At 44.8% G+C, this 21,468-nt stretch overlaps 1 protein-coding gene across 3 annotated transcripts in view; it reads left to right on the top strand.

Moving 5' to 3' along the window:
• The first annotated feature begins 802 nt into the window (after positions 1-802).
• Positions 803-21,468, top strand: part of abcb10 (ATP-binding cassette, sub-family B (MDR/TAP), member 10) — a 29,017-nt gene continuing 8,351 nt past the window's right edge. The window contains exons 1-6 of one of the 3 annotated variants that reach the window (XM_085981564.1): positions 803-1,287; positions 3,858-4,061; positions 8,664-8,866; positions 10,142-10,276; positions 14,147-14,293; positions 18,039-18,174. In XM_085981564.1, coding sequence (XP_085837690.1) covers positions 981-1,287; positions 3,858-4,061; positions 8,664-8,866; positions 10,142-10,276; positions 14,147-14,293; positions 18,039-18,174 — 1,132 coding nt within the window. In that variant the 5' untranslated portion in view covers positions 803-980. The remainder of the gene's footprint in view (positions 1,288-3,857; positions 4,062-8,663; positions 8,867-10,141; positions 10,277-14,146; positions 14,294-18,038; positions 18,175-21,468) is intronic. The other 2 variants (XM_085981562.1, XM_085981563.1) reach the window with 2 other exon arrangements.

The following is a 21,468-nucleotide window of genomic DNA, read 5'->3' as shown; positions in this document are numbered from 1 at the left end:
CAAAATTCGTCTGCCTGTGTCCTAACTTGCACCAAGTCCCATTCAGCCATCGCCCTGTGCTCGCTGAACTACATTGGCTCTTGGTTAAGCAACGCCTCGATTTAAAAATTATCATCCTTGTTTTCAAATCCCTCCATGGCTTTGCCCCTCCCTATCTCTGTAATTACCCCCCACCCCATCTACTCCTCTAATTCTGGTCTCTTGAGCATCTGTGATTTTAATCGCTCCACCATTGGTGGCTGTGCTTTCAGCTGCCTAGGCTCTAAACTCTGCCTCTCTACCCTCCTTGAAGATGCTCTTTAAAACCTACTTTTGACTAAACTTTTGGTCATCTGCTCTAATGTCTCCTTACCAGGCTCGGTGAATAATTTTGTTTTGCATATTTTGTTAATTTTACCAAATTGCAAAGTGAAGGAAAACAGTAAGTGGCATATCCATCAGTTTACAAGAGTTGATAATTACACCAAAACAGAATTTAAGATTGTTTATCGGTTAAGGTTAAAGTTACCTCTTGACTTCAATTTTCCAACGTTTTGGGACGTTTTGCTATGTTAAAGGCGCTATAGAAATACAAGTGGCAAAGTAACAATAAAATCGGAATATACTCGGAGGAGAGGAAAACAAGCAGGTCAAAGAAGAGCCTGAATTTGTGGAGAAGGTTGGCAGCTTTAGCTTTGAATCTATGTTCTAATGCTGGTGTGGGCGCTCGCGGCCGCGGTCTGTTAGTGAAGGCTTGCCGTGTTTTGAACGGTGCAGTGGGTGGGGTGTGATAGGTCAAGAGGGCGGTGCAAAGTTTCTAGCCCGTGCAATAAAAGCAGTGACAGGAAACGCTTGGGACTTTCTGAATGAACCGTGCAGGAGCACGACCCCCAGTCACTGAGTTACTCGGGCGGAGGAGCCCGTGAGAGGGGCTCCGCTCCGCGCCGCGCAGCCTGACCGCGTCTCCTCGCTCTGATTATTTATTATTTTAATTGCACCGAATGGCTTTCCGGATTTTACAACTGCACCGCCGGGCCGGGCTGGGCAGACGCGGCTTGCTGCTGCTGGCCCGGGGCTCCTGGCCTCAGCCCGGTGGCGGTGACCATGGTAACCGGGACCAGGCCGGGCCTTACAGCAGCAGCGCCGTGACTCCGCCGCCGGCCCTCAGTAACCGGCCACCGAGCGCCGACCCAGAACCGGGACAGCAGCAGCCAATCGCCAGGCGGGAGAGTGAGCGGAGCCGGGCCGCCGCCGCAGATGCCAGGAGGCTGCTGACTTTGGCCTACCCGGAGCGGTGGCCGCTCGCAGGTAACAGCCGGCGCTCCGGGCCCGGAGGGGAGGAGCGACCGAGCCCCCGCACGGTGTCCCGGAGGAACGAGAGGGCGAGCGGGCCTTGGTTCCCCCCGGTTCATGGATCAGGAAGCTGGTACCGGCCTCGGGTAACCGTGACCCAGGCGCCCTCAGAGTGGGCCGGCGGATGAGGAAGGATTTCCCATGTCTGTGGGGAGGAGCTGCCGCTTCTGCTCCGAGTCGCTGAGTAGCCCGGCTTTCCAAAGCTAGTTTGACTGCAATCCCTGGTGAATTGTTCTCCTAAATTAACGAGCGGGGTGGCACTTGACCATGGCTTTGACCCAGCGGACCCGCCTCACCATCCTCACTGCCCTCACACCCCCATCCCCACTCAATCCTCTCCATCTCCCTACTCTTCCCAAATCCATGTTGACGCTCTTTGATCAGCTCATATTTGTCCAAATGCTCAATCACTCTGCCCCCTGATGATAGATTCCAGTAAGTTCCCTATCTCAGTTACCTCCTACAGCTCGCCAAGAACTCTGGTGCATATCCTCCTTTGCCCCTCCAATCAGCCATCTAATTCCTACGCTGTGGAATTCCTTCCTTCAACCTCTCCGCCTCTCTCCTATAAGACCCTTAAAACCTACCTTTTACTAAGCTTTTAGTTACCCCATCTAATATCTCTTCCTTTGGTTCGGCATCCATTTTTCTCTGATTAAGCCTCTGTGAAGCACATTGGCACTTTTTTCTATGTTCACAGAATCACAGAAACCCCACAGTGCAGATGGAGGCCATTTCGGCCCATCGAGCCTGCACCGATACATATCCCACCCGATCCCCGTAACCCCTACGGGGCTTTTTAAATGGACGTTGTTCAGTAGTTTGAAAGATATTTGGGTGCTGCTGGTTGACTCGCTGCTCACCACCTCCAAACCATGTTTCAATGAAGGAAATAAAAAGTTTTAAAAACTGCAGATGCCGGAAATCTGAGACAATAGCTGGAGAAATGCAGCAAGCTAGTCAGCACCAGTGAGGAGAACGGACGGTTAATGCTTGTGACTCAGCCAGTTCCGAAGATGGGTTCAGCTTGAAATGTTCCCTTCTCAACAACAACAGCAACTTGCATTTATATAGCGCCTTTAACATAGCTTCACAGGAGCATTATCAAACAAAATTTGACACCGATCCAAATAGAGATATTTGGACAGGTGACCAAAAGATTAGTCAAAGAGGTAGGTTTTAAGGAGTGACTTAAAGAAGGTAAGAGAGGTTTGGGAGTGAATTCCAGAGCTGAGGACCCAGGCAGCTGAAGGCATGTACACCAATCGTGGGGCAAAAGAAGTCAGGGATGGACAAGAGGCCAGATTTGGCCACTGATGTTGGCTGAACCTGCTGCGTTTCTCTAGTATTTTTCTGTTTCCGAAAGCAGTGAGGATGCTGGGTGGTGGTGTCAAATCAGTTGTGAAGAGCTGTGGCAAAGATAGGCTTGTTTTGAATGTAGAATGAGGAGCAGCCCCATCGATACAAAACTCATTATGTATAATTCATCGGTTGTCACATCAATTTCAACCAAGACAGTGACAAATTTCCAGTCATGTACATAAGTTGCGACTAACTGGAAAATGCCATGGGGCAGTGTGATATAGGGCTTCACGCCCATCATATCTCTATAGTATGTTCTTTATCCCCAGCCATGTTGTTCTGGAGAGATACCTTGTGAGAGGGTGTAAACAGGCTCCTCTCCATTTATATTCAGTATTCTGTGTATAACAGAAGTGATAGAAGAGCATTTTCTCAGTGTGGTGCATATGTTCAGTTTTAATCACAGGATACCCAGTTGCTAACACTGCAAATGGAAACTTGAAAGCACTTTTTTAGAAAGGCATGGTTTTTCATATTGCTGAATCATTCTTAAAAGTTCCTTGAGATTGTTTCCCTTTTTTGTATTTAACAAGACCTTGAGTGCATGATTGAGGTTTGTATTGCTGGATACTGAAAGCCAAACCATAACCTGTTTGCGATTAAACTTTGTATTGCTGAGAACTTTACAGCACAGGAGGAGGACATTCAGCCCCTTGAGCCCGTTCTGCCATTCAATTAGATCATGGCTGATCTGCATCTTAGCTCCATCTATCCGTCTTGGTTCCATAACCCTTAATACCCTTACCCTAAGAAAAATCTATCGATCTCTGTTTTAAAAATTTCAATTGACACCCAGCCTCGACCGCTTGTTGGGGGTGAGAGTTCCAGATTTCCACTGCCCTTTGTGTGAAGAAGTACTTCCAGTCAACCTATTGTGCCAGTGCTGGCTCTCTGGAACAGTTAGTCCCTTTCCCTGTAACCCTTTTATATCTTTTTTAATAATCCTTGTCCTCTACATTTTTAAAAGCTAGTGTGGATTCTGTCGTTCTGATTGAGTTGTTGAAGTAGATGTACTGAATCTAGAAAGTTGGCCCCGGCCTGTATCTGCAGCCAGTTCTCTGTAATGTGTTGTCAGTTAGTCCGCTCCCTTATCTCAGCAGTCCAGTCAACCTGCCCTCGTGTTGTTCTGATATCGACAGGCTTGCATTGTTTTCTTTCCCCAGCTGCCGTGGGCTTCCTGGGTGTGTCCAGCATGGTGACCATGTCTGCGCCATTCTTTCTGGGAAAGGTTATCGATACCATTTACACAAATCCCGCAGGAGGGGACTTGACTGGGAGCCTGACCTCGCTCTGCGCCGTACTGAGTGGCATCTTTATATGTGGAGCTGCTGCCAACGCTGCCCGAATCTACCTCATGCAGATCTCAGGTGAACAAAGGGTTGGACTGCGCAAGTATTCGGCTAAAGGGACTGCGGACAATGGCGTATATTTGAAGTGCAGTCACTGTTATGTAGATAAACGTAGCAGCCAATACGCGCACAGCAAGGACCCACAAATATAGAATTATATAGAATTTTACAGCACAGAAACAGGCCATTTGGCCCAACTGATCTATGCCAGCGTTTATGTTCCACATGAACCTCCTCTCGCCCCTCTTCATCTAACCCCATCAACATATCCTTCTATTTCTTTTTCCCTCGTGTTTATCTAGCTTCCCCTTAAATGCATCTATGCTATTTGCCTCAACTACTCCACATAGTAGCGAGTTCCACATTCTACCCACGCTTTGGATAAAGAGATTTCTCCTGAATTCACTATTGGATTTATTAGTGCCTATCTTATATTGGTGGCCTCTAGTTTTGGTCCTCCCCACAAGTGTAAACATAGAAACATAGAGATAGGAACAGGAGTAGGCCATTCGGCCCTTCGAGCCTGCTCCGCCATTCAATGAGATCATGGCTGATCTTCGTCTGAGATCATAGCTGATCTTACCAGTTCAGTACCCCGTCCCCGCCTTTTCTCCGTAACCCTTAATCCCCTTAGCCTTCAGAAATATATCCAATTCTCTCTTGAAAATATTTATTGAATTAGCCTTCGCAGCCCTCTGTGGCAGGGAATTCCACAGGCTCACCACTCTTTGAGTGAAGAAATTCTTCCTCATCTCTGTTTTAAATGATTTGCCCGCTATTTTTAGACTGTGGCCCCTGGTTCTGTGCTCCCCGGCCATTGGAAACATTCTCTCTGAATTCAGCCTGTCCAGGCCTGCCATAATTTTATATGCTTCGATGAGATCCCCTCTCAATCTTCTAAACTCCAGTGAGTACAAGCCCAAACTATTTAATCTCTCTTCGTAGGTCATTCCCGCCATTCCAGGTATCAGCCTGGTGAATCGCCGTTGCACTCTTTCCATGGCAAGAACATCCTTCCACAGGTGGGGCGACCAAAACTGTACACAATACTCCAGATGCGGTCTCACCAGCACCTTGTACAGCTGTAGTAAGGTATCCCTATTCCTATACTCGAACCCCCTTGATATGAAGGCCAACATACCATTTGCCTTCTTAATCGCCTGTTTCACCTGCATGCTCTCCTTCAGTGACTGGTGCACAAGAACACCCAGGTCCCTCTGCACTTCCCCATCTCCCAATCTATTGCCATTTAGATAATAATCTACCCTCCTGTTTTTACCCCCAAAGTGGATAACCTCGCATTTATCCACATTATAGTGCATCTGCCACGTATCCGCCCATTCCCCCAACCTGTCCAAATCGCACTGTAGCCTCCTGACATCCTCATCAGAGCCCACCCCTCCTCCTAGTTTAGTGTCGTCAGCGAATTTGGAAATATTGCATCCAATTCCCTGATCCAGATCATTTATATATATTGTGAACAGCTGGGGTCCCAGGACAGATCCTTGCGGCACCCCGCTGGTCACTGCCTGCCACTCCGAAAACGAGCCGTTTATTCCAACTCTCTGTTTTCTATCCGCCAGCCAGTTCTCTATCCACGTTAATACTTTGCCCCCAATCCCATGAGCCTTAATTTTGCATGATGATCTTTTGTGTGGAACCTTATCGAAGGCTTTCTGGAAGTCAAGGTACACCACATCCACTGGCTCTCCCCCATCTATTTTACCAGTTACTTCCTCAAAAAATTCCAGCAGATTAGTCAAACACGATTTACCCTTTGTAAATCCATGTTGACTCTGTCCGATCCTTTCCCCATTTGTCAAGTGCTCCGCTATTTTATCCTTAATAATGGACTCTAGCATTCTGCCCACAACCGATGTAAGGCTTACTGGTCTATAATTCCCTGCTTTCTCTCTACCCCCCCTTTTTAAATATTGGGGTAACATTAGCTACCCTCCAATCCACGGGTACTGTTCCCGAGTCAATGGAGTTCCGGAAGATGATCCTTAGAGCATCTGCTATCTCCAGGGCCACCTCCTTAAGTACCCTAGGATGTAGTTTATCAGGCCCCGGGGATTTGTCGGCCTTCAGTCCCCTCAACTTACCCAGCACCATATCCCTAGAGATACTAATTTCTGTCAGCTCCTCCCTCTCATTAGTCCCTATGTTTGCCGATATTCCTGGGAGGTTATTTGTGTCCTCCTTTGTGAATACAGAACCAAAGTATGAGTTTAATTGGTCTGCCATTTCCTTATTCTCCATTATATATTCTCCCGAATCGGACTGCAAGGGACCGACTTGGGATTTTACCAGTCTTTTCCTCCTGATATACCGATAAAAGCTTTTGCAGTCTGTCTTTATGTTTGCTGCAAGTTTACTTTCGTATTCTATTTTCCCCTTCCTGATTAATCCCTTTGTCCTCTTTTGCTGTATCTTGTACTGCCCCCAATCTTCCGGTCTGGTGCTTTTTTTTGCCAGTTGATATGCCCTTTTTTTTGATTTTATGCTGTCCCTAATTTCCCTCGTTATCCACGGTTGAGTCACCTTTTTAGGTTTATTTTTGTGCCAAACCGGTATAAACATGTTCTGGAATTCTTCCATTCTATCTTTGAATGCTTGCCATTGTCTATCCACTGTCAATCCCCCCAGAAACACCACCCAATCAATCTTACCCAATTCCCGTCTCATACCCTCGTAATTCCCTTTATTTAAGTTCTGGACCTTAGTCTCTGATTCAATTTCCTCACTCTCCATCTCGACTGAGAGCTCGATCATATTATGATCGCTCTGACCCAAGGGGCCTCGTACAAGAAGATTGCTGATAAGTCCCTTCTCATTGCACAATACCCAGTCTAAAATGGCCTGATCTCGAGTCGGCTCCTCGACATATTGGTCCAGATAACCGTCCCGAAAACATTCCAGGAATTCCTCCTCCTCAGAATTTTTACTAGTTTGGGTAGTCCAATCAACATCTTCTCTACATCTACCCTATCAAACCCCTTCATAATTTTAAAGACCTCTAACCGGTCAGGTCTCGGTCTTCTCTTTAGGTAGTTTATCAGCAAAAACAACAAATGAAATGAAACCGGTTAATCTGTTTTTGATGGTATTGGACACTTGGATAACTCCCCTGCTCTCTGCTGTTTGAATAGTGGCATGGGATCTTTTACTCCCACCTAAGAGGGATAACGAGGCCTCGGATTAATGTCTCATTTCAAAGACGGCACCTCCGATAGTGCAGCACTCCCTCAGTACTGCACTGGAAGTGTCAATCTGGATTATGTACTCAAGTCTCTGGAGTAGGGCTTGAACCCATGACTGTCTAACGTGCTTTGAGATTCCGAGCACATGAAAGGCGCAATATAAATACATGTTCTTTTTAAAGTTAATTCATTGTTCAATGAAACCAGTGATTGTAGTGTAACTTAAGAACTAGCTTGTGTAAATTGCACTTGCTGTAAAATTAGATGTTTTCTGGTCACAATGTCAACTTCATGCAAAATAATTTCCTTGCTGATTGACTTCTCATAGTTTTATTTGGCAAATGAACTGTTTTACAATTTAAAAAAAACCCAGTGCATTCAGCTGTCCATGTATTTGGATGTCGTTGATCATTTGAATGTTTTGGCTTAAATGCGTCATACAGTGTCAGCTTGGCTCAGTGGTAGCACTCGGGGCTCTAAGTGAGCCATCTGTGGGTTTATGCCTCGCTGCAGGACTTGAGCACTGCTGCACAGTTTGAGCCTGCCTTTGATCGCCTCAGGCTAGTTTACCCACTCTCTCACATAAGGAGACTGTCTCTCTGATGATCAGGAGTTTACAATATTGAGACATGTGACAGCATAACCTGTGAGTGCGCAGTGCTGTAATCAATGTGAAATCAGTCTGGTTAATGCCGTCAAGAAGGACAAGATCAAGAAGGACAAGAACAAGGTAGATCAAGTAAGAGGTCAAAATCCTCAAAGTGGCTGAAATTGACTTGGGACACAGTGTTGGTTAGAAAAGGGAGGATTTAAAAAAAAAAAGTAGTTCCTAAAGGATGACTGGAAGTGTTGAGTACATTCAAGGCTGACATAGATAGATTTGTGGACTCTAGGGGAATCGAGGGATATGGGAATCGGGTGGGAAAGTGGAGTTGAGGTTGAAGATCAGCCATGATCATTGACTGGCGGAGCAGGCTCGAGGGGCCATATGGCTTACTCCTGCTCCTTGTTCTTATGTTCTTAAGTGACGATGGAGAGGGAAAGTCAGAATATGGATGAGGCATCATGATTTTAGGAAGTATTGAAGGTATACCAGCATTATATAAATGCAAGTTGTTTTTGTTTAGCAGTAAGAAAGAGCAGAACCTTGATGGTGAACTATGCCCTCGCACCCAGAACTGTGCAGACACAGGAATATGGAGTGTTCACAGTAAAGCCATGTGAGAAAGTGAAAACTGGGGAGCGGTGGATTGGGTGGCAGTTAACCGATGGGTTATTGAAATGTTGCACTCTTGCAAGAAGGGTGAAGATATGAACTTTCCCGTGACCGTGTTTGATTCTGACACTAGGTTTAATGGTCGTCAAACCCTACTGAAGGTCAGTCTAATGCCTTTTTTTGTCTGTGTGTTTATTACAGGAGAGCAGATTGTCAGGCGTTTGAGGACAAGATTATTTTCTTCGATTCTATGCCAGGAGGTTGGGTTTTTCGATAAGACCAGCACAGGAGAGCTGATAAACCGACTTTCATCTGATGCTGTCCTGCTTGGGCGTTCAGTGACTGAGAACTTGTCTGATGGGCTAAGAGCTGTTGGCCAGGCAACAGCTAGTGTTGGCATGATGGTGCGTGAAGGTGTGGGAAGGGCTCCGGAGTAAACGCTGTGACATTTCTGCATCGGTTAACTCTACTGTTAACTTTTTGTTCCTTGCATTTTTTTTTTTTTAAACATAAAATTAAAATGTACATAAAGATTATTTCCAAGGAGTTTCCATGCTCTGAGGGCAGATGTCATTTCCATTGTGTACTAATTGCATCGTGAGGCTTGTCACTAACGTTTGTGATCATTTAAGTGAATATGAAGTCATTGCTTTTGTCATGTCTGATTGACAACGTCTGTGTCTGTCAAAGAGGTGGACACGAACGAACGAAAAATCCAAGAGGTGTATGTGGTAGCATGTAACAGGAGCAATGCCTTGGCCACCCCTCTCCCACAACCTCACCTGAAGGTGTGGAATCCTGCCGGCGATGGTTTTATAGGTGCCAGCTGCTGTATCCGAGACACTGTTAATCAGCTATTCTGCTGTGGACGGCGTCTCTGCCGAGCCTCATCCTGTTCTCGCCCGATATCCACAGCCACACTTTCCCCAGCAGAGATCACTGGTTGGTAATTGGGGATGGGAGCTGTTAGAGTTGATCCCCTCCCCTCCCCAGAGACACTGAGACAATCGCAGAACCCCAACTGTTGCCCTCACTGGGATCAGCTAACTCAGCACAGACCAGACCTCCAACCTCAGTCCTTCCACAGGTGTTTTACCTGTTAAATGATTGAACAAGCTCGTAATTATCTCTCAAATTAGGGGATTGAGTTTCTAAAGCTGGACGGAATTTGTACCCGTTTGGTTTTGGGGGGGGTGGGGGTGTCTGAAACCTGTTGCACGGAGTGGTCTGAGGTGAAGATCTTGTACCGTTCATGATGAGTTGTTGAGTAATGCATTGTTAAAACTAATCAGGATCTAAATGCAAACATATTTTCAATAAAATGGATTAGTTTCTTGTTTAGATCCTTGGTTATTCAGTAATTTGCAAAACTGGTTAAGCCAGCTATGAGATTATTCATATGGGTAATTATTTTGCACTTAACACAACTTGAATCTTTGAATAAAAAGACCAGTTGGGCAATAGAATGGAAATGAATCGAACGTAAATGGATGAGGAGGATTGTCTGTTTCACTGTACCAGACTTCCACTCATCCATCAGTTCCTTCACTGTGTAACGTTTTACAGAATGTAGTTTGTGATAAATTGATTTAACTTTATAATTTTTAATATTTTTGGATTGCCATCGAGTGACTCTGGTGCTTCTTAACTTCATTTTCCCCTCTTTATTTTATGAACAGTTTTACTTGTCGCCTCAGCTGGCTGCATTTGTCCTGGGCATAGTTCCCCCGCTCGCCGTCCTCGCTGTGTTTTATGGGCGATACGTTCGCAAGCTTACCAGAGCGACCCAGGATTCACTGGCTGACGCAACAAAGGTAATGCGCTGTCCATTCCTCGGTCTGTAAAAGTAGGAAGGCATTGTGACTGCAGGATAGACACAGACGAGAAGGCCCTTGAGCCTCGCTTTAGTTCATCCACCTAGAAAACCTGCAGTCCCCTCATCACAGCAGCCAACGTGTCTCGTAAACATTGCCAGAGTTTTTATATCCAGATTAGAGAAGCTGGGATTGTTCTCCTTGGAGCAGAGAAGGAGATTTAATAGAGGTACTCCAAATTATATGGGGTTTTGATATAGAGTAAATAAGAACAAATTGTTTCCAGTGGCAGAAGGGTTGGTAACCAGAGGACACAGATTTAAGGTTATTGGCAAAAGAATCAGAGAGGGGCGATGAGAATTTTTTTACGCAGCGAGTTATGATGATCTGGAATGCACTGCCAGAAAGGGTGGTGGATGCAGATTCAATAGGAACTTTCAAAAGGGAGTTGGATAAATACTTGAAAAGGAAAAATTTGTAGTGCTCTGAGGAAAGAGTAGGGAAGTGGGACTAATTGGATAGCTCTTTCTAAGCCAGTACAGGCATGATGGGCTGAATGGCCTCCTTCTGTGCTGTATGATTGTCCTATCTGGAAGTCCTGCCGTGTGGTAATCAAGCTTTGCATAAAGAAGAACTTATGGTCTCTACGTGACTCCAGTCCAACACTAAGTGGACTCTTGATGCCCTCTGGGCACCGTGGGTTGGGCAGTGAATCTGGCCTTGCCAGTGTCGCCCACATCCCAAGAACAAATAGAAGAAAAGGCCTGACTCATGCTCCACTGATGCAACAAATAGTTGCGCTGTCTATCTGCGTTCTTTGCTGCTCGTCAGTGACGAGGTTCAGTACTGCGTCTACTAATACCCCGGATTTCTCTCGACGCCACCCTTTGCTGCTTCACCACCGTTCAACGTTTTGGTGTTGACTGCAGGTACAACCGCTGGTTAGGACAGGACCGTTTGGCCAATTTCCTGCTCCCCTGTGCTACTGAATGTCTCACTCTCTGCCTGATTGAAAGAGAAACTGGGAAAGGGCAAGTTGAGAGGTGATATGATTGCTGAAATTAGGATTCTAAAGGAACTAGACAATGTCAACCATGACGAGCTGTTTCACCTTGTCCAGAATATTAGAACCAGAGGACATGGCCTGCGCTTGAAGGGGGGGAAATTCAAAACTAATCTGCGGAAACAATATTTCAGCGAGCAAGTGGTCAATCTATGGAACGGGCTCCTTAGGGAGACGGTGGAAGCAGTGAGTATTGTTTCATTCAACTGCAAATCGGGTAGATTTCAGAACATAATCTCTTGGGATACGGTATATGAGTAATTTGACACATGATGTGTGGTTTGTGTAGCGTGTTCGGGAGAAGCCGGTGACTTTGGACCTATGGTTCCCAAAGCGTTCCACCTTGCCTCATGTCTGGGTCTGTTGTAGACTAATTGATAGAGATTGATTTGCTAAGATTAGTCAACAGCTCCATTATCATTGTACCATGCAACTACCAGGATGGTAGAAGGGGAACTAGATGGACCTTGGTCTTTTGTCATCCAGGAATTCCTATGTTTCTCTTTGGCTTGTGACTTGTGTAGGCTTCAAACTCCGTCCGTCCCGTTGCCAGTTTTTCAGGCTAATATTCATCAGGTCATGTGACTCCCTGCTCTTCTCACCACTCATAAATCCGAAGGACATGATGTTTGTCCTGACATTGACTGTCTGGTATGGCTAGAAGGGAAGGCGGCATGGGATTTTGGTGTCATGTACCCCAAGCTAATTTTCAGGATCTGGTTCTGAAGCTAAACCTTAAAGAGCTACAAACCCTCCAGGTCAGAGAAGGAACTTATCTTGTGGGTCCAGAGGACATTGCTGCAGCATTTCTGATAAAGGATCAGTGGTTGAAGCAATCGAGGGTTGGTCGAGGCGGGTTGGTTGTACTGGAGTAAGCAGCAGGGTTATCTATAGCCTGCCAGTCTCGTACTAGCTCTCGCCCAAGGACTGCTGTTCCCAACCTCAAACTTCACCTCCGGTACATCGCGTTGCCTTTGCAACTCTTGTCATTTGAAAGTACAAACTTGTGTTTATTAAATAAAACAAAAAAATGGAAGCAGATTCATAAATGACAATACTTCACTTACTTTGCGGTATCTGTTCCAAAACAATAAAAACTGCAGGAACTTTATGTCCAGGATTGAGAAACGAATTGCGATGCTGTGGTTGGGAACTGAAGCAATTGCCAGCAGCAGTCCCATTCCAGCCAGTGTGTCCCGAGATAGAACCCCCAGTCATTCGACTTGATTACCAGTGAAACCCAGACTCTGTTTTAACCAGGAGATGGATGGTGATGCAAAGTGTACCTCATGGCTAAGGGTTTGGGTTTAAGTCCAATTTGAGAGACTAGAGCATAAAATACTCCCAGCGCAGTACCGAGGGAGTGCTGCACTGTTGGAAGTGCCGTTTTTTGGATGAGACATTAAACTGAGGCCCCGTCTGCCTCTCAGGTGGACGTAAAAGATCCCAATGGCACTATTCTGAAGAAGAGCAAGGGAGTTCACCCCGGTATCCTGGTCAATATTTATCCCTCAATCAACATCACTAAAACAGATTATCTGGTCATTATCACATTGCTGTTTGTGGGACCTTGCTGTGTGCAAATTGGGTGCCATATTTCCTACATTACAACTGTGACTACACTTCAGAAGTACTTCATTGGCTGTAAAGCACTTTGGGACGTCCTGAGGTCGTGAAAGGTGCTGTATAAATGCAAGTTTTTTCTTTCAAAAAAAAAAAAAATCAAAGCTAATTTTTTGATGGCTCTGCCATTAAGGAGAAGAATATTGTCTTTTCACGCAGTGGCTACCTTGCATATATTAACATCAGGAGTCCGAGGTGTCTACCTCCTTCAGGAAAGAAATTGGGAATGTGTCTGGCCAAACTTATCCTTCAGCGACTGGTGGGACCCGCAGGATGTAAATTACATCGCAGACGAGGGGAACAATGTTGTAATCTGGTTCACTATTCTGAGCTTTTAGTAGATGATTCTGGTTTTATTAGTGACATCCGCCTTTTGAGTGATGGTATTGGTCTAATGGCAGTGGAACCAGTGCCCTCCTATTGGTCTATTTTCAATTAGTCCTGGACCCAAACAAATATAAAATGAAGGCATCTGCTGCCCTACATTTCAGTGTTTAACCCAAACCCCTTGAACATTCTCTCCTTCAAAAATACAACAGAAAATCTTCCACAGCAAGCAATCACAGGAGACAGTTTAACAATTATCACAATATTGGTGTAGCTACAAACTCCTACAGAATGTGTAATGTCAAGATTCTTCAGATCCTTGCGTCTGTCACAGATGTATTGCATTAATCCAGAAGCAGTTTCATTTTAGAAGTAACTAAAAGGAGCAAGTTATCCCTTTTTGTATCCAAAGTGTAACAACTGTAGACCAGCAATAGAATAGAATAGAACTACTGTGTCACCTTGCTAACTTTTTCTATTTTTCTCCTCCATTTTCCCTCCTTTCCTGAGAAGGTGTATGGTTCCAGCATACTTTTATATCCTTCCTGGCTGGCTGGACATCTGTGGAACCTCAGTCCTGGTTCAGCGCCAACACTCGTGTCTTTGCCAGTGGGGTTACTGGATAGACATTGGGCACAGGACTCTAGGTTTTCCCTCTACCCTTCCCAGGACTGGCAACTCTTGGGCCAACTGAGAAACTCTCTCCCACCACTTCGACTGAAATTGGCTAACTCTGCGGGAAGCAAACCTGGGACACACATGTGGTGTGTTGCGTGTATGTGGAGCCCAATGGGAGCTGACTAGCATTCTGATTTAATTTGAAGTGTACAGTGACCCTGGCTTTCTCCCATTCACAGCTTGCTGAAGAACGTATTGGAAATATAAGGACAGTCCGTGCCTTTGCAAAGGAGGACTCTGAGCTGCAGACGTACACTGAGAAGATCAGCCACGTGCTGCAGCTCGCCAGGAAAGAAACAGTAGCCAGTGCGGGATTTTACGGGGCGGTAAGTACAATTTTATTAGGGTTTTAGGTTTTGTTCTTTTACCTTTTTGTACTTTAGATATCTCTGAGGTGGTACACCCTGGCTCCCGATGCCCCAGAGAGCATTCCCAGGACCCTTTTCAGATGGTTTCATGGGCTCTTTCTTGTTCTGGAAAGCGACAATAATGTCACTCTAGGCTTGACCTTGGGCTCCATAGGAACAGGAGTTAGCCATTCAGCCTCTCGAGCCTGTTCCACCATTCAATGAGATCATGGCTGATCTGCGACCTAATCCATATACACGTCTTTGGCCCATATCCCTTAATACCTTTGGTTAACAAAAATCTATCAATCTCCGATTTAAAATTAACAATTGAGTTAGCATCAGTTGCCTTTTATGGAAGAGAGTTCCAAACTTTTACCGCCCTTTGTGTGTAGAAGTGTTGCCTAATTTCACTCCTAATTTTTAGACTGTGCCCCCAGTCCTAGAATCCCCAACCAGTGGAAAGGGTTTCTCACTAAACTACCCTATCTGTTCTCCTTAATGTCCTGAAAACTTTGATCAGATCACCCTTTAACCTTCTAAATTCTAGGGAATACAACCCTAATTTGTGTAATCGCTCCTCGTAACTTAACCCTTTAAGTCCGGGTATCATTCTGGTAAACCTACACTGCACTCCCTCCAAGGCTAATGTATCCTTCCTAAGGTGTGGTGCCCAGAACTGCTCACCGTACTCCTGGTGTGGTCTAACCAGGGTTTTGTATAGCTGTAGCATAACTTCAACCCCCTTTTATTCTAGTCCTCTAGATATAAAGGCCAGCATTCCATTAGCCTTTTTGATTATTTTCTGTACCTGTTCATGACATTTTAATGATCTATGTACCTGGACCCCCAAGTCTCTCTGTACCTCCACTGTTTTTAGCCTTTCACCATTTAGGAAGTTCCCTGTTCTATCGTTCTATCCTTTTTAGGTCCAAAGTGGATGACCTCACATTTGCCTACATTGAAATCCATTTGCCACAGTTTTGCCCAACACTTAATCTGTCGCTATCCCTTTGTAATTTTATGCTTTCATCTACACTGCTTACAATGCTGCTTTTCTTTGTGTCATTGACAAATTTAGATATGTGACTTTCTATCCCATCATCTAAGTCATTAATAAATACTGTGAATAGTTGAGGCCCCAACACACATCCCTGCGGGACACCACTAATCACATCCTGCCAATTAGAGTACCTACCCATTATCCCTATTCTCTGACTTCTGCTGCTCAGCCAATTTCCTAACCAGGTCAATAATTTGCCCTTAATTCTGTGGACACCTACTTTAGCTAATAGTCTCTTGTGTGGGACTTCATCAAATGCCTTCTGGAAGTCCATATAAATAACAGCAATATACATTTCCCTGTCCACTACTTTAGTCACCTCTTCAAAAAATTCAATCAGATTTGTCAGGCATGACTTACCTTTCACTAATCCATGCTGGCTCTTTCTGATCAACTGAACATTTTCAAGGTGTTCAATCACCCTATCCTTAATTATAGACTCGAGCAATTTTCCCACAACAGATTTTAGGCTAACTGGTTTATAATTCTCTGGTTTCCCTCTCGCCATTCTTAAAAAGCGGAGTGAAATGTGCAATTTTGCAATCTAAAGGAACGGTTCCTGAATTGAGAGAACTTTGGAAGATTATGGTTTGGGCATCTGCAATGTGCTTACCTACTTCCTTTTAAAACCCTGGATTGAAAACCATCTGGTCCTGGGGATTTGTCACTCTTTAGTGCCATTATTTTCTTCATTACTGTTGTTCTACTTGTGTTAATTTTATAGTCCCTGTCCCTGATTCAATATTTGTTTCCTTGGGATTTCTGTAATGCTATCCTCTTCAACTACCAAGCAGCAAAAGAAGAAGCAAATAATGACGGGAACACAACATATATATTTTACAGAAGTTGTTGAGCTTGGCTAGCTCCATGTGTAGTAGAAAATAGTTTGCAACTACTGTGCTAAGCTATGATATACCTACCAGGAAAGACGGAACAGGCTGGAGTTCTTTTCTCCAGTAAAGAGAAGGCTGAGGGCTGATCTGAATTGAATGGGTTAGCACCTCCCTACTGGACATGTTTTGGAAACAACAACATGTTAAATTAGCTACCATGTGATATCTGTGAATGACGATGGTTTTTAAATTCTCATGTACAGTGACAAAAATGTAATTAAAAAGCAAAACCACCCAAAATCATAGGCATAAATGTTTATTTTTTGTGACAGTTCTAGGTGTTGGGGAAATAAATGTGCTCCACTGAATTCATTAGTCCTGCATAAATCAATTCAAACAGATTGTGAGCACTCAATGAGAGAATAGCCGACTCTCCAGTGTAGTCCTGAGGGAGAGCTGCTGACTCTCGGTGTAGTCCTGAGGGAGAGCTGCTGACTCTCGGTGTAGTCCTGAGGGAGAGCTGCTGACTCTCGGTGTAGTCCTGAGGGAGAGCTGCTGACTCTCGGTGTAGTCCTGAGGGAGAGCTGCTGACTCTCGGTGTAGTCCTGAGGGAGAACTGCTGACTCTCGGTGTAGTCCTGAGGGAGAGCTGCTGACTCTCGGTGTAGTCCTGAGGGAGAGCTGCTGACTCTCGGTGTAGTCCTGAGGGAGAGCTGCTGACTCTCGGTGTAGTCCTGAGGGAGAGCTGCTGACTCTCGGTGTAGTCCTGAGGGAGAGCTGCTGACTCTCGGTGTAGTCCTGAGGGAGAGCTGCTGACTCTCGGTGTAGTCCTGAGGGAGAGCTGCTGACTCTCGGTGTAGTCCTGAGGGAGAGCTGCTTTGTCAGGTTAGATTAGGAGGGACAGACATATTAAGTGAGTGGGCAAAACTGTAGCCATATAAAATATATAATATGAGTGAGGCTAAGGGCATCCAAATCAAACAAACAAGTCCTCTTTTGCTTCTATACCGATCTACGTTCTGATTCTCTCTCGCCTTCTCTTGTACCCAATGAAGAAAGTCTTCTTTCAAAGCACGACACTAAACTTTATATATTTAACTCGCACAATCAATTAAACGCTGACACTCTTCCAGTCAATCGATTGGTTGTTGAATGCTGCCCCCAACACCCAGCAATCAATCAGTCTTTAGCTGCTGCTCATCAGCTGACATGCAGAGCACAGCAAGAATGTTCAGCGTGCATCTGCTTTCAGCGGTAATTTTCGTCCCGCCACTGTTTCAATACTCACTCTATCTCCCCTTTCAGCTCCCACTGCTTGCCTTCAATGAATTCCATGGTTTGTGCCAACACTGTTTGCAGTCACTTGATCTGCATTCCTCATCAATTACCCCAGTGAGCTTTTGTGTTGCAGCTGTCTGAACATAAGAGTCACATGAAGGTTTTCTGAGGCGATCCAGTGGAGCGTTGCGTGCAAAGGAGAAACATCGGTCACCATGGATAGTCCCAGATTAATGATAAAGCCTCGTCTCTCTGGGTCACCTTGGGTGCCCAATGCACTGTGCCGAGGGTAATTATACAACCCTCGCACTACAGCAGGGCGAGGGAGGGTGTATCAGTATCAATATCACCTCTGACTGCTGGGTGAGGTTTGGTCCCACAGATATCAGTCACCCTCTGGTACATTTTTTAAGTGACGCTTTATTCGTGCCTGAGTCTGAATAGCTATTCGACCACTGGGTGGCATCACACGGAGCCAGATGCCAGTAATTGACGGCAATGATTGGGAGTGGGAATGCTGATACTGATACAGATTTATTTTTCCTTTTCAGATTGGACTGACTGGAAACCTGATTATTCTCTCCGTCCTGTACAAGGGAGGCCTGATGATGGGCGGGGCCGAAATGACAGTGGGAGAACTCAGCTCTTTCATGATGTATTCCTTCTGGGTAGGAATAAGTATTGGAGGTAAATTTTCTGCTGCCTGGCCTGCTGAGTAAGGAAGGATATTAGCTCAGATGATGTGGAATCTGTGTGGGTAGAGCTGAGAAATACCAAGGGGCAGAAAACATTAGTGGGAGTTGTATACAGACCCCCAAACAGTAATGCTGAGGTTGGGGATGGCATTAAATGGGAAATTAGAGACATGTGCAATAAGGGCACAGAAGTTATCATGGGTGACTTTAATCTACATCTAGATTGGGCTAGCCAAATTAGTAACAATACTGTGGAGGAGAAATTCCTGGAGTGTATACGGGATGGTTTCCTGGACCAATATGTCGAGGAACCAACTAGAGATCAGGCCATCTTAGGCTGGGTATTATGTAATGAGAAAGGATTAATTAGCAATCTTGCTGTGTGAGGCCCCTTGGGTCAGAGCGATCATAATATGATAGAATTCTTCATTAAGATGGAGAGTGAAGTAGTTGACTCAGAGACTAGGGTCTTGAATTTAAATAAAGGAAACTACGATGGTATGAGGCACGAGTTGGGTAGGATTGATTGGGGAATGTCACTCAAAGGGTTGACGGTGGATAGGCAATGGCAAACATTCAAAGATCGCATGGATGAACTGCAGAATTTGTTCATCCCAGTTTGGCATAAAAATAAAACAAAAAAGGTGATTCAACCGTGGCTAACAAGGGAAATTAGGGATAGCATAAGATCCAAGGAGAGGACATATAAATTGACCAGAAAAAGCAGTAAATCTGAGGATTGGGAGCAGTTTAAGATTCAGCAAAGGAGGACAAAGGGATTAATTAAGAGGGGGAAATAGAGTATGAGAGTAAGCTTGCAGGGAACATAAAAACTGACTGTAAAAGCTTTTATAGATATGTGAAGAAAAAAAGTTGAAGTCAAGCGTAGGTCCCTTGCAGTCAGAATCAGGCGAATTTATAATGGGGAACAAAGAAATGGCAGACCAATTAAATACATATTTTGGTTCTGTCTTCACAAAGGAGGACACAAATAAACTTCCAGAGATGTAGGGGAACATAGGGTCTAATGAGAGGGAGTAACTGAATGAAATCAGTATTTGTAGGGAAATGGTGTTAGGGAAATTGACGGGATTGAAGGCCGATAAATCCCCAGGGCCTGATCATCTACATCCTAGGGTACTTAAGGAAGTGGTCTTAGAAATAGTAGATGCATTATTGGTCATCTTCCAAAATTCTATAGACTCTGGAACAGTACCCATGGATTGGAGGGTAGCTAATGTTACCCCACTATTCAAAAAAGGTGGTAGAGAGAAAACGGGGAATTAGACCTGACATCGGTAGTGGGGAAAATGCTAGAGTCCATTATAAAAGATGTAATAGCAGAGCACTTGGAAAACAGTGACAGGATCGGACAAAGTCAACATGGATTTACAAAAGGTAAATCGTGCTTGACTAATCTACTGGAATTTTTTGAGGATGCAACTGGTAAAATAGATAAGGGAGAACCAGTGGATGTGGTGTATTTGGGCTTTCAGAAGGCATTCGATAAGGTCCCGCATAAGAGATTAGCGTGTAAAGTTAAGGCACATGGGATTGGGGGCAAGGTACTGACTTGGATAGAGAATTGGTTGGCAGACAGAAAGCAAAGAGTTGGAATAAACGGGTCTTTTTCTGAGTGGCAGGCAGTGACTAGTGGGGTACCGCAGGGATCGGTCCTAGGACCCCAGCTATTCACAATATATATTAATGATCTAGACGAGGGAACTAGGTGTAATATCTCCAAGTTTGCAGACGACACAAAGCTGGGTAGGCGAGGATGCTGAGAAACTCCAGTATGATTTGGACAGGTTGGGTGATTGGGCAGAAGCATGGCAGATGCAATATAACGTGGATAAATGCGAGGTTATCCACTTTGGTGTCAAAAACAGAAAGGCAGATTATTATCTGAATGGCAATAGATTGGGAGAAGGGGTAGTGCAACGAGACCTGGGTGTCCTTGTGCACCAGTCGCTGAAGGTAAGCATGCAGGTGCAGCAGGCGGTTAAGAAGGCAAATGGTATGTTGGCCTTCGTAACGAGAGGGTTTGAGTACAGGAACAAGGATGTCTTGCTGCAGTTGTACAGGGCCTTGGTGAGACCACACCTTGAGTATTGTGCGCCGTTTTGGTCGCCTTATCTGAGGAAGGATGTTCTTGCCATGGAAGGAGTGCAGCGAAGATTCACCAGACTGATACCTGGGATGGCAGGAATGACGTATGAGAGATTGGGTCGATTAGGCTTATATTCGCTGGAGTTTAGAAGAATGAGAGGGGATCTCATTGAAACTTATAAAATTCTAACAGGACTGGACAGACTAGATGCAGGAAGGATGTTCCCGATGGCGGGGAGTCCAGAACCAGGGGTCACAGTCTAAGGATAAGGGGTAAGCCATTTAGGACAGAGATGAGGAGGAATTTCTTCACCCAGAGAGTGGTGAACCTGTGGAATTCTCTACCACAGAAGGCAGTAGAGGCCAATTCATTAAATATATTCAAGAAGGAGTTAGATATATTTCTTAAGGTTAAAGGGATCAAGGGATATGGGGAGAAGGCAGGGACAGGATACTGAATTTGGATGATCAGCCATGATCCGAATGGCCTACTCCTGCTCCTATCTTCTATGTTTCTATGTTGGCAAGGCCAACACTTATTGCCCATCTCTGTGTTGAAGTTTCGACTGTTCAATAAGACTCTGTGAAACAAAGTGATCGTCAAAGGCAGACTTTATTTAATTACTTGCTAGCAAGGGGAGCTTCACGTAGGCAAAGGCTATCGTGACTTCTCCGAATACATGGACAAAAACACCTCTTTTTATACACAAAGATCAAAACCTTTTATCACATGGTATAGTATTGAGAGACACAATTAATAACATTAAAAAGAGATGAGTAAGGAATGTTTAAGGTCAACAAGAAGATGACTAAAGGGTCAGCAGAGCCTCGGTGTCTTAAGATAAGGTTAGCCAATAGATAATCAAAAGTCATGATGCAGGAATACCTTTTAGATAAAGTTAATTAATTTTATACAATGGAGACGGTTTGTCTCTCACTTTGGTTCTGGACATTCATATGAATGTTTACAGTACATGTCCTTCGGTTATCATTAATTTGTTCTGCTAAGCTTATCTTGTTTATGGAACTGTCTAGCCTGCAAGCTACAAAGGAGTCACATCCTCTTCCTTAAACCGCTTCCTAATATGGGCCTGCCTGTTTCCCCCTTATTTTGTACTGTGTGAAGCCATTTTGGCCTGCTGAACGTTCCAGACTCCATTTTAATATAACAGAGTAT

Source organism: Somniosus microcephalus, chromosome 3, assembly GCF_052327205.1.
Source record: "Somniosus microcephalus isolate GS21.2 chromosome 3, FLI_Smic_1.0, whole genome shotgun sequence".
NCBI lineage: Eukaryota > Metazoa > Chordata > Chondrichthyes > Squaliformes > Somniosidae > Somniosus > Somniosus microcephalus.
This window is presented reverse-complemented; position numbering and strand designations above follow the sequence as displayed.